The 12,929-nt window shown below is 41.8% G+C and overlaps 1 protein-coding gene across 4 annotated transcripts in view; it reads right to left on the reverse strand.

Annotated features, from left to right (window-relative positions):
- AP2A2 (adaptor related protein complex 2 subunit alpha 2) overlaps positions 1-12,929 on the reverse strand; it is a 159,871-nt gene that overhangs the window by 61,371 nt on the left and 85,571 nt on the right. For all 4 annotated transcript variants that reach the window (XM_068260807.1, XM_068260808.1, XM_068260809.1 and 1 more), the window contains exons 7-9: positions 11,123-11,231; positions 5,988-6,138; positions 1,870-2,038 (exon numbers count right to left, since the gene is read on the reverse strand). In XM_068260807.1, the coding sequence (XP_068116908.1) occupies positions 1,870-2,038; positions 5,988-6,138; positions 11,123-11,231 (429 nt within the window). The remainder of the gene's footprint in view (positions 1-1,869; positions 2,039-5,987; positions 6,139-11,122; positions 11,232-12,929) is intronic.

Below are 12,929 nucleotides of genomic sequence, written 5' to 3' on the forward strand. Positions count from 1 at the left end.
CCTCTGCCTCTGAAATCTCTGGCTAGTAATACCCCTCCCCTCCTCCTGCCCAGACTGAGCTCCCATGAGCCCTTGCTACTGTCTGAAAATGCCTTGGCTCTCTGAAAACCTGTGGGCGTGGCTTGTTTAGTTTATAGGGAATTAGAGTATTAAAACAAAAACGTATTTGGCTTGAGGAATGCCCTATAAACAATAGGAAAGGAACACAATTATGCAATAACTAAAAGTTCATCTCGGCTCCACTTTAAGTGCACCATATATAGACATCTAGCAAAAGAAAGGAAAAAAAATATCAGTGTATTAGCCACTCAAGAACACATTAAGAGCAGCAATTAATAAGCAGAAAGACTAGGATCAAAACTGGTAAGATTGTAATGATAGAAGTACAATAACATGGAAAGACTGTAATGAAAAAAGGAACTACAGAAAAGACTGGCTCGGTTTGAAAGAGAGAAATTACAAAGAATTTTCAGAGTGATGTAGGATCGATGGAAAACCAGTGCAATTAAAGAGCTTAGAAGATAATATGATAATGCTGAATTAGTGGCCAAAGCTAAGTCAGTATGAATAAGATGGACAGGGCAACTTGAAAGGATAAGAAAAAAATGAGAATCTTTTAGTATGATGTTCAACCAAACAAAACATGGACGATAAAATGGTTATGGACTTAGAAAGAGCTATCCAGACAGGAACAGCAAAGTTACGGACTGATGAAAATGAGCAGCTATCGCAAGGATGGCAGCACAAGGATTTTTCTCATTCATTGCTACCTAAAGAAAACCTGAAGCAAGAGGAATACAGTCTACAATTTTCTTATAAACAATGCCAGGCTGCCATGCTGAACTTTTGAGTCACACTGCTGCAACAAACATGCAGCCAGTGAAGTCAGACCAGAGTCAAAGCTTCTGACTTGCATGCTCATTCTGTTTAAGTGTTAAGAGGCAGAGCATCAAGCAAAGCAGTCAGGCAACTGGCATTATTTATTAGAGAATTAAATTGGCAATCTCTATATTCCTCCAGGCAAACTCAATAGCAGCCTGGAGGGGGAATAGTAATTAACGGAGCTGGGACTTTTGCAGGAGTAGGGCAAGTTGTTTTTCGGCTTTACCCTGCGCCAAAATTTCCTCCCAGCACCTTAATTATATGTATATATGTCTCTCTCCAAATTCCATTGACCAAGTAGGCTAGCCAAGCCACAAAACCAATTCTTCAACAGAATGTTCAATCTGATCATTGTTTTGAATTGAAAAATTGACTCATCTTTTCTGCATTAAAGAACAGCGTGTTCTTTTATGTTGAATAGATATTACAAAGTCATCCAGAAAGTATAAGCAGTTTGACATCTGTGTAATTAAACTTGCATCTGTCATGTTAACCTCTTCTCTCTGTGCTGCTTTGCAACATGACTGCAGAATGCCAATTACAGTTTGCTCAGCAGCATTAACATGAATACCCCTCTCCCCAATCCTTCCATCTCATAGGTGAGGAGTGTGATTCTACTACAATCAAGGAATTGAAAACCTTGTAAAAATATATGATAAATGCTTAAAAAGGAGGTGATTATATTAAGATCTATTCAGACGATACGGTACATCTAAAATAAAATAAATGAAACCTTTCCTTACTTGATGATTGAAAACGGTTGTTACTTTCTTAATGACCCTCCTATTCTAGGAATGTTTAAAGTTTTGATTATTCAAGCTGAACAATTATATTTTAAACACTTTGTACAGACCTCAAGTCTGGTTGTATTCAGGGCTACAGACAGACATAGAAAAGTGTTCTTTTTCATTTGCGTATCAGAAAATAATTTGTAATACTCAATACACATCATTATGACTTACACCTGGTTTATAAATGGCCACTCACCTTAAGTGCGTTGATCACCGTTTCAATGTGTGTCTTGACTGCCTCGTGTGAGAACTCGGAGCTGGCGAGGGTACACATGCTCTCCAATGCCAGGTAGCGCAGGTTGGTCTCCCGATGCTGCAGGAACTGGCCCAGCTGGTTGCATGCCCGGACCAGCAGGTTGGGCTCACTGGAGAGCAGGACAGAAGAGACTCATGGGCTATGTGTAATGGCGTAGTAGTCTGTAGTGCTGATATCTCCCTTCGGAGCTGCAGAATTGGAAAGACCTGAATGCAGGTTGCATTTTAAAGCTAAAAAATAGGCTGCTTGATATGGGCTAAGGCAGTGTTCCCCAACCCTGTCCTTAAAGCCTACCAACAGTGCATGTTTTGTGGAAATCCACAGCATTAGTTAATCGGCACTGGTGAGACACTAATTACCTCACATGTGCACGTTTGTGGTTTCCTGCAAAACATGTACTGTTGGTGGGCCTTGAGGATAGGGTTGGGGAACTCTGGGCTAAGGGATCACACTCAAGTTTGGTACTATGCTGGTCTCTATGTGAGTGTTTTGTGGTTCAGTGTATACATGTAGGCACTTTTAACTATAACATACGTGCTACTCTCACAACCTAGGCAAAGGAGCTCTGAAAGTGGAGGTTGAAGAGTGGAAGCTTATTAAATGAGATTGAAACAGGGTGAAGCAACTTCTTGCTTTACAGTGGTTATAAGAGCAGTACAGATAACAGCAGTCATCTTTACTGATTTGTCTCTTGCCATATAAAGCTTCCTGTGCTGAGCACCCCCCTCCAGTTTATTTGTCCTGTGCTGAAGCAATACCTATAGCTGCCTATAAGGCACCAAGGCAAACTAACACAAAGCGCCCTTATAAAAACCTGAAGGGGAATTAAATGGCCATGACCTACTGGGTTAATTAACTACTACGATTGCAGACATGAGAGCTATTCCTGCCCCTGTGTTTCTTATTCGGCCTGATGTTCTTCCATAAACCCCTAAATCGAAAAAGCAGAACACCCTTAAAGGACAACTGCAATGAGAGACATATGGAGGCTGCCATATTTATTTCCTTTTAAACAATACTAGTTGCTTTTAACTCAGAGTTTGCATTTCTTGTGCCTTTTTATGAAGTAGTGGTAACCTGCATTGGAAATAGTTATTCATGGTTTGCATTCCACTTTCCCAAGCACTGCATTTCTTATTCAGCTGGAGTTGTCAGAACATCTGGATCTGGCCAAAAAGTTTAGGTCAGTGAGTGAAGTATTAAAAGCAGAGGATCAGAAAAATACTTGGTTAAACAGCGTTTTTTTTAAGTGTAACTTCATTCAAAGAATAAGACAGCGGTTAATGTTACTAGGCAATAGCTCATAAGACATTGTTTTCAGTATTTCCAGAAATGCTGGCCCTCAGAGAGCTGTACAACTGCCCCTGTTCAACTTCCTGGCATCTCAATGGAAAAAGACTAGAGACAAGTCAGACTAAATACAGTTCAGTGTTCTAGCAAAGAATTATTTGAGGTGTCCAGGTTTATATGCAACAGTAGACAAATAAAACAGCCTGAAAGGAATAACATACCTCCCAGTAAGTTGTGTGTCAATGACAAAAAGAAGGGCGTTATTAAATTACAAAACATGCACATTTCACAAGAACCAATTGCTTTCTTTAGTTATTGTATATGCTGTCCCATATGTCCAAACATGTTCTCTTCAGATAGTTTGATGATTTCAGTTCTATACATCACGCTACCTTTTCCTGTACTTAATGATTTTAGGTGTTTACAATAGATGAATATCTCAGTGTCCGCTATGCAGATTTTTAAGTTAGTTACAACCTATTATATAATGAAGCCTAGTCTCAGTGTTCTAAGAGGCAATAGTGAGATTTTGACCCTTTTGTGCATTTAGCGCCTGCTTATATGTAGTAAATTTAAAGGTGCATACACACATCCAATTTTGACTGTCCAATTTTACAGCTCCCATGTAGTATAAAAACTTACCCATACAATCTCTGTACATAGTATTCAATATGTCTAGGCCCTCGTATTACATGGAAGCAGTAAAATTGGCCGGTCATTAGCCAAACTTGAATGTGTGTAAATCACCTAGATGTGTTTGAAGCGTCTTTTCATTCCAACAGTTGTCTCCTCTGCTTTGAAGCACTACCGTACACTGGACTCCTCCACTTACTTGTTTTTCAAGATTCTTTTCTCAACCTACTTTCAATCTTTTAAATTTCCTTATCTGCATGCAGCTTGTGTTTTGAGTTTGTTTACCAAATTAACTTGTCAATATTGGCCATGTAAAAAAAAGTAGGCAGCAATCAAAAATGGAGACAAAAGATCACTCTCAGACCAAAAAAATTCTGTGGAAGGTTTCAGTTGCTTTTAATCCTCATCTACACGGTACAATTTTCCATCAGATCGGCTCTATTAGTTAATAGCCAACCGGTCCAATCGGATTGTGGATTAGATCTACCTAATAGATCCGTCTATCTGATGGAAAATTGTACCGTGTAGATGAGGTTAAAAATTGGGCACCCAGATTTACCCAAATTATAGGAATCAACTTCTCACAGTGCATATTAATTTATTATTCCAAAGTACATAGAAAAACCCCCATACCCAACTCCCTCCCCCCTAAAAACAATGCCAACTTCAAGAGGAGCGCTCCTTGCATACCTCATTTCACACCCATACATACATACACTGTCCTTGGCCAGGGACTCAGGTGATTTCATTTGCTGGAAAACAGCGTGACTAATGGAATCACAGTCCTTCATGTGAGAACCAGTCTCTTATTGCAGCACCGCTAACACTGTTCTTCTGCAATGCTGCTTAGAACCACCTCAATCCACACAAGGATCTGTTCCCTGTCATTATATCCAGAACATGTCCTGCTTGTACTGCGCTATCACAGCATGATCACACGCGCATATGTTTCAAACAGTGTCCTTTCAAATCAACGCTGCTAAGCAGCACTCACCACCTCTTCATTCCTCATGCTCCTCCACTTTAAAGTTCAATCAGGCTTGTATCTGCGGCGTCCCGCATTATATGCTGCCACACTTGTTGGTAATGTGGATTACGGGGAAATCTTCCCTGGCCGGCCAGATTTAGCTGTACGAGTGGGCTTCAGGACGCCGAGCTTCCATGCTCACTCCCAGACGCCTGATAGCCACGCCCGCATACGCGTTACGCCCACTACGTCACGTGGGCTTCCTCAGTGCCAGTGCTGTGGATCTAGAGAGGAGGCGTTTCACAGCCCTTTTTATTATCATACTACCATCCTATTAGGCGGCTTGTACACGCATTGGGGGAGGTGTTTTCTCTCTTCTGCTGTTTCCATATGTGAAACGCCCCCTCTCTATGTTCTGGATATAATGACAGGGAACAGATCCTTGTGTGGATTGAGGTGGTTCTAAGCAGCATTGCTGAAGAACAGTGTTAGCGGTGCTGCAATAAGAGACTGGTTCTCACATGAAGGACTGTGATTCCATTAGTCACGCTGTTTTCCAGCAAATTAAATCACCTAAGTCCCTGGCCAAGGACAGTGTATGTATGTATGTATGGGTGTGGAGTGAGGTATGCAAGGAGCGCTCCTCTTGAAGTTGGCGTTGTTTTTAGGGGGGAGCGAGTTGAGTATGGGGGTTTTTCTATGTACTTTGGAATAATAAATTGATATGCACTGTGAGAAGTTGATTCCTATAATTTGTGTACATTGATCATTGGTTCAGCTGCTCCCCCTATTGGGGTTTGTGCTTCACTATCAGTTCACCGGTATTACTTTCTCCTTACACCCAGATTTACCGTTATAGAAGGAACACAGCTGGTGCAGACACCCCAGAAAAAAAAAAGTAGTGGTGGACCACTGAAATAATCCGCTAAAATAAGTATATAGTCGCAAAACATTTTGGGACGGTTTTCACTGCGGTGCCACGTCCTTTTCACAATCGGACACGGCACCCGAGCTTTGCTATGGCAAAGTGCAGAGTATCGTATGAATCGCACTGGCATGTCATTCGGAGGGCAAGCCTGAATAGGCAGCATTTTCGGACATAATGAAAATGGGCCCTTTCTGGCAGTGATGTAGGAATGCTGATTATTATAAACATACTTCCACTCACCTGTCATGGTAGATAATGAGGCTAATTGCCTCAAATAACACAGCATTCTTGGCATTGGAGTGCTGCACCTTCTTGGATTTGGGGGGCTCCTGGGCCTTGTTCAGAATGGTCTCCAAACATTCTGTTAGTCGACCTCGTACAGCTGGGTCCTCTGCAATATAAAACATCCAGAATCTGAAGTGCCTTTGTCATTGAGTTGAAGTTAAAAGGTAGCTGGGAACATACAGTATTCAAAACACAAATGGTAAACTACATCTCCCTAGGATCTATACATGATGCCTGTCAGAGAATTACAGAGTATAATAATTCCGAGTGAATGCAGAGGCAGTCATGTCAATATATGTCTTTTAATGAGCGTATCATCTCAGACATCTAAGCAGAAATGAACGAAGATTTCTCCTAACATGCAAATCTCAATCACAAGGAGGGAAAGTGGCAATAAATAAATCAAAGCTACCAACTGCAAATAGATGAGCACAGAATTCATCAGCTTCTAGCTAAATTGCTCAATATAGCCTTCCATTCTAAAAATGTACACAATAGCCATTAACATGAATGAGATAAGCAGCCGACACCTCTCCTGAATAAACATCCATTATCCTAGTCAGTTGTCACGGAATGGTTTTCATTTTTAAAGTGGATGGGGGGGTTCAGAAACAGAGTATTGTTTACCTAAGGCCCCGTTCACACTTGCGGTTTAGTAAAAACCGCACCGGATGTCCGGACCGCACCGTATCCGGACCGGACCTGATCCGTACGGTTCCTATCCGGTCCGTTTGCATCCGGTTTCCGTGCGGTGTGAACACGGTTGCGGTCCGGATCCGGTTTCTTAAGGAGATAACATCCTTTTAATTACCTGGGGTCTGGGAGGTCAGCAGAAGGGTCTGGGGTCATTGTTGGAGACAGGTGGACGTGTGGAGACCATCCGTGGATACAGAGACTGCAGTTGGGACCATGGATCCAGGCATTTTTTACTCGTAAACCTGGGAATTCTCTCTGTTGTTCGCCTCCTTCAGACGTATCAGACATGTTGCTGGCAAAAAGAGCTCCAGCATGAAATCGCTGCTGCCCCACTCTTCGCTGGGCCCATGTGGTCCCCATCCAAAATGCATAGGAAGTGGGGTAGAACGTCCGGTTTTTGTAGCCAGTGTGTTGTGCGCTCTCCGGCTCTCATTGCTTTGTATTGGCCGGATGGTGCAGTCCGGCTCCGCTCCGGATACGGCTGCCGGAGGAGCCGGACCAAAAAATAGCGCATGTTGGAACGGACGCCGGAGTCCGGATCCGGCCCGGATCCGGTCCGGCTCCGGTCCGGCAGAACGGACGCATGTGAACGGACGCATAGGCTTTCATTGCCATGCCGTGCGTCCGTTCCGTCCGTTCTGAAAGCGGTCCGGCTCCGGCACGGCGATTCCGGACGGCCACCGCTAATGTGAACCGGGCCTAACAGAGTGGGGCATAGCTTTCCCTAAAACAGCTGGCAATGGCACATAATAGCCATCCCAAGTTTCATAGCTCACAACAGCAGTCAATGTTAGGCTGTGTTCCCACGTAAGTGGACTTTTTTTTGCCTTTTCTCTGCTTGTCATAAAACTGACAGTGAACGTCTCCTATTTTATAAACAGGAGCCGTTCACACTTGACACTCTGCAACAGTGAAAATTCCCATTCGGTCATGGTAGACCAGAGAGATTTGGTCTATCACTTCCTATAGAGCCCCATGCTCCTGCCAAGAGCACAGAGGGACCGTGGAGCGGTGGGACACGTGAGCAGCGATCGCTTCGGAAAGACAGAAGCGGAGTAGAGGGCGCAGAGCAAATGCAAAATGGACGAGGCGCTTACCCTGGGTATTTTGCATCCGCTCAAGTGGGAACCGAGCCTTAATGTACTTAATTTTAATGTCTTTAAAAAGGTATTAAACTGTTGACCTGATCAATAATGCACATACTTGCATTGCTAATTTTTGTCCCATCTTGAACATTGTCATGTCTTCCTAAAGGACACCTGAACTAAGAGGGATATGGAGGCTGCCATAGTTATTTCCTTTTAAACAATATCCATCACCTAACTGTCCTGCTGATCTTCTGCGTCTAATGCTAGGTACACACAATGCGGGGTTTTTTTGGGTCGATTTTCCGTCCGATAGATTTCCGATTCAATTCCGTTATCTTTTCTTATCTATTTCCATTCACTTCTATGAGAAATTGATCAGAAAATCGATCGAAAATAAGATTGGACATGTCAGAAATCCTCAATCGAACCATCTAACACAAAAATTGTATTGTGTGTACCTAGCATTAAGCCTCATCTACATCATACAATTTTTGTGCGATTCGATTCAATTCATTGATTTGATTCAATCAGACATGTCCGATCGGGATTCGATTCATTTTGCCATTGTTCTGTAATGGCGAAATAAATCGAATCCCGATCGGACATGTCGGATTGAATCGAATTGATGAAACGAATCACACACAAAAAAAAAAAATTGTATGGTGTAGCTGGGGGCTTTATACTTTTAGCCATAGATCTGAACAACCATGCAGATCAGATGTTTCTGCCTGACGTCTGAAAGGATTAGCCACATGCTTGTTTCAGGTATTCCATTCAGACAGAACTGACCAGAAACATAAGCAGGACTGCCAGGCAACTGGTATTGTTTAAAAAAATGAAATAAATATGGGAGCCTCTATATCGCTCTCAGTTCAGGTATCCTTTATTTAGGACAGAGTCAACTAGTACTTCATAGCAATCCATCTACAGTGTATGCTAAATCCCTGTTTGAACTGCATTCTTCCCTTTGCTCTCGTTGTAAATTGTCTTTGTACAAGATTTCACACAAAAAAAAAAGTAATGGCCATACACACCTTTATCAGGAAGACATGGTCGGTAAATTCAACAATTTTTATGAAATCTACTGCTGCACTAAAATGTATCGGTTAATAACTCCAAGTTAGTGTTCAGGGTGTGATCAATCAAAATAGCGGTGAGAAAATCTTAGTTTTACTTGCTTCAAGTAAATAATTACGCACCAAACTGAGCAATACAAATAACGTAGCATAGGAGATTTGACTTATTTTGAATATATCAGAATACAAACCCAATCCAAACTGCACTGCTCTTATTGGTAGAGTGACATTTAATATCCATTATTTAAATGAATAAGAGACAAACGTTTAAATAATCTTTTTAAAATTAACAAATACAGGGCCACTTTTAGAACCAGATTATTGCCTGGTACACCATGCAATTTTCTGTCAGATTTCGGGTTGAATCGAAGATTTGATAGGTCTGATTGTTTTTCTGATCAATTTTGTACAAAAGTGATCAGAAAAACAAAATCGGACCGGTCAGAAATGATCGATCTGACCTCGATCACGGGCCATGTCCATTCATAAGAATGAACGGCCATTTTTCACAATACAGGGCTGTGCAGTTTGGTCAGGTGGCTGCACAGCCCTACAACTCAGCACACAACTACATTTTGCCTCCTTTTATTGTCCTTAACAGGACAATCTGCAAAAGGTCTCTGATCGCTGCTGCAATCTTTTTTTTTCTCATTGAGAAAAGGAAGGCTGTTCCCTCCCTCCTTCCGCTCTCTCCCTCCCCCTGTGCCGCCCTAAATCACCATTGGATAGTGATCGGCACTCATTCCTGCCTCTCATAGGCATCAGCCTATGAGAGGCCACGCATTGGGAGCCGCAATGAGGGACAGCCGAGTGTCCCTCGTACAGCGCTGCAGGAGACAGCGCTGTACAAATGTAAACAAAGGGGATTTATTTCCCCTTTAGGCTGTCAGTCTGCTAGCCGCGATCGCGGCTAGCAGGATGATCACTGAGCTGAGCTCTGTGAACCGACAGGGAACAATCGCCAGGACGCGTTCCCTGCTAAACTGCAGCTCCAGGACTTGAAGCCAATCGGCGTTAGACGGTCCTGGGGCTGCCACCGCAGTCATGCCATCGGCGTGACGCGCCCATTAGGTAGTTAATATGTAGGTCATGAGGTTATATTACTGTTATTTTAGTACATAAGGGCTTACAATTGATGGGACACAAAAAACCCCAGAAAAAAATACACCTTTATTTCCACATAATGTATTGACGCCATACATTGTACTAGGAACATAATTTAAATGTTGAGATAGCCGGGACTAATGGGCAAATAAAATGGGTGGGTTTTATTAATAGTAACATTGCATATTTAAAAACTATAGGGGATGGAATTAGACAAATTACTGAAAACAAAGTATCTCTCACAAAGCTTAATTTGTGGCAAAAAAACAAAACAAAAAAAAAACCAAGATACAGATCATTTAAGTGTGATGAGTAGTGATAAAGTTATTGGCGAATGAATGGGAGGAGCGCTGTCAGGGGAAAATTGCTTCCATCCTGAAGGTGAAAACACCTGCGGGCTGAAGTGGTTATAGAGGGATTCACTGGCACTGCAGATAATTTGCAATCACTAGTTTATAGTGAACATGTAGTGAATGAAATGCCAACATTCTAAAAGAGGGCTCAAATCAGTATGCAAGTATAGCTGAAATATAGAACTGTGCCCGATTTAAAAACATTTTTAAGCAGAGTTAAAGTACACCTAAGGTAAGAGGAATATGGATGCTGACATTTGTTTTCTTTTAGCCTGGCAACCCTGCTGATCCTCTGCCTGCAAAACTTTTACCCAGAAACCCTGAACTAGCTTGCAGCTCAGCCGTTTCTGACTGAACTCTGACTGGATTAGACACATGTGGGTCAGGAGCTCATGAAATGGGCTCCTGACTGGCTCATGGAGCTCTGAAGTCGTATCGACGGCAGAACGAGTGGCATGCAACAACGTGAGAGCAGCGCGGTTAGCAGGAGTGACGTATGAATGGAGTCTGGTTGAAAAAACTGTGTATGCATATATATGTGCAATCTTTGACAATATTATTTTATTGAAAATTCAGTACCAGTGTTCCTCTACTGAACTTTTTTTTGTCTAGCAAATTAAGTGAGGGTTAAAGGGCACCTTACACCTGAGGTAATAGCAGGACTAACAGGTAATTTCCTCTACAATTCTGTTATCTAACCAGTCCCTTTGTGCACTATATTGAATTACTAAAAAAATTTTTTATTATTGCATGAACCTAAAATATATTATTACCTGGAGGTGGGTAACACTGTAAGAGCCGTAAAAGTTTTACAGACAGCCATGGTGCTGGAACAAAGTAGTATGTGTAATCCTGTAGGTCTGTGGAGGCCGAAGTGACAATCTGAAGACAAGGACAATATTATAGTTTGCAATGAAAGTTGAATGCACAAAAGCAGGGAAAGGAAAGACATACTCATTAGATGCAGTTTAAGGACTGGGGGCCCGTTTCCACCAGCAACCAAACCACCTGTACAATCTCGCTGCGTTTGCAATCATGGAAGCTGCTTTTTCAACCTCCCGCGATTGAGCCGAGTAGCCATCAGGAAAGAAACACAATTGTGCAGGCCGGCAATTGCGTACAGGCGAAAAACGAATTGAGTTAGTGGAAAACGAGCACCACAATTTCCATGTTATTGCGATTGGCAAAAAACGGCTACGATCTGTTTTTTGAAGCGGATCACAGCTAGTGGAAAGGGCTCTAATGCATGGTCTTGGTCCATCACAACAAAGATGACCAAAAAAAAAACTAGTTTAACTAGTTTCACTTCTGCTTTTCAGAGGACCCACCTGCTCATTTTATGCGGTAACACTTTGCTACATTCCCATATCCACTTCATGAAAATGGCCCAAATATGCACGGCCAAACTGCGATACAACCACAGGAGAAACTTCTCACAACACCCACTTCTAAAAGGTGGGCGTATTTTGGGCTTACTTTGTACACAAATACTAATAAAGGTGCTCTATTAAAACTGATAATATACACTACAGAGCTTTCAATGCAGATATTTCAGATTCTTTTTAAGCCCGCTACATAACATCCTATTGGCTCACTGCAATTTAAATGGGGACGCAATATTAAAACAAAAATGACTGATAATAGACATTAAAACACTGATTCTTGCAAAGAAACTGCACTTAAAGAAGAACTGTAGTGAAAAGACCAATGAATAAGATTGCTTACATTTTACAATATTAATTTATAAATTTAGTCAGTGTTAACCCATTGTAAAAATCTTTCCTCTCCATGATTTATACAAATTAATATATTCAAAAATGTATCACTGGTGGTGACTCCTTTAGTTCTGTCAGGTGATCTATACGGAATGTTCGTTACTAAGAGTTCTATGCACAGGAGGAGGTATTGCTTGCTTGGCAGTTGGAAAAGGCTGTTATTTCCCACAATACAACAAACTTTACAGAAAGCAGAATGTCAGGACCTTCACACTGTGGGAAGGGTTTCAACACAATGGCCTCGATTCATCAACACTTAGCAAATTTGTTAACAACAGTTGGGTAAAATACCGAATTTGTTAACTTCATTTCAGGATTCATCAAAGTTATCTACAGCTGTTAGCGAACATTCGGTAACGATTCGCTAAAACGGAATAAAGTGCAATTCATGAAAAAGAAAGTGGGCGTGATTTAGCGTTACATTAAGGATTAGTTATCTCCTTCACTGCTCTGTCGTTATTCCTGTCAGATCATTGCTGACAGAGAAGATGGAGCCATTTGAAGTGGTTATGTATCAGCTGAGAGTGATTCAAAGGCGCAGAAGGGCAAGAATAAGGTCTGCAACCATATAAATTTGTAAGAGAATAGATTTATTTGCTATAACACGACATCTGCATTTCTCTTGAATCATCTTGTAAGAGAACACAAGCAGTGTCAGGGTTAACTAATTTGCTAGCTGCACTATAATTTTTTAGAAAAGGCTCCTATCAAATTGTGGGATTGTCCCAACCACTTTCAGAATCCTGGTCCAGGTGTAAAGCCCTATTCAGAATGTTGCTACGTAGTGCTCAAAGGACTGCCTTTT

This window comes from Hyperolius riggenbachi, chromosome 11 (genome assembly GCF_040937935.1).
Source record: "Hyperolius riggenbachi isolate aHypRig1 chromosome 11, aHypRig1.pri, whole genome shotgun sequence".
In the NCBI taxonomy this organism is placed as follows: domain Eukaryota; kingdom Metazoa; phylum Chordata; class Amphibia; order Anura; family Hyperoliidae; genus Hyperolius; species Hyperolius riggenbachi.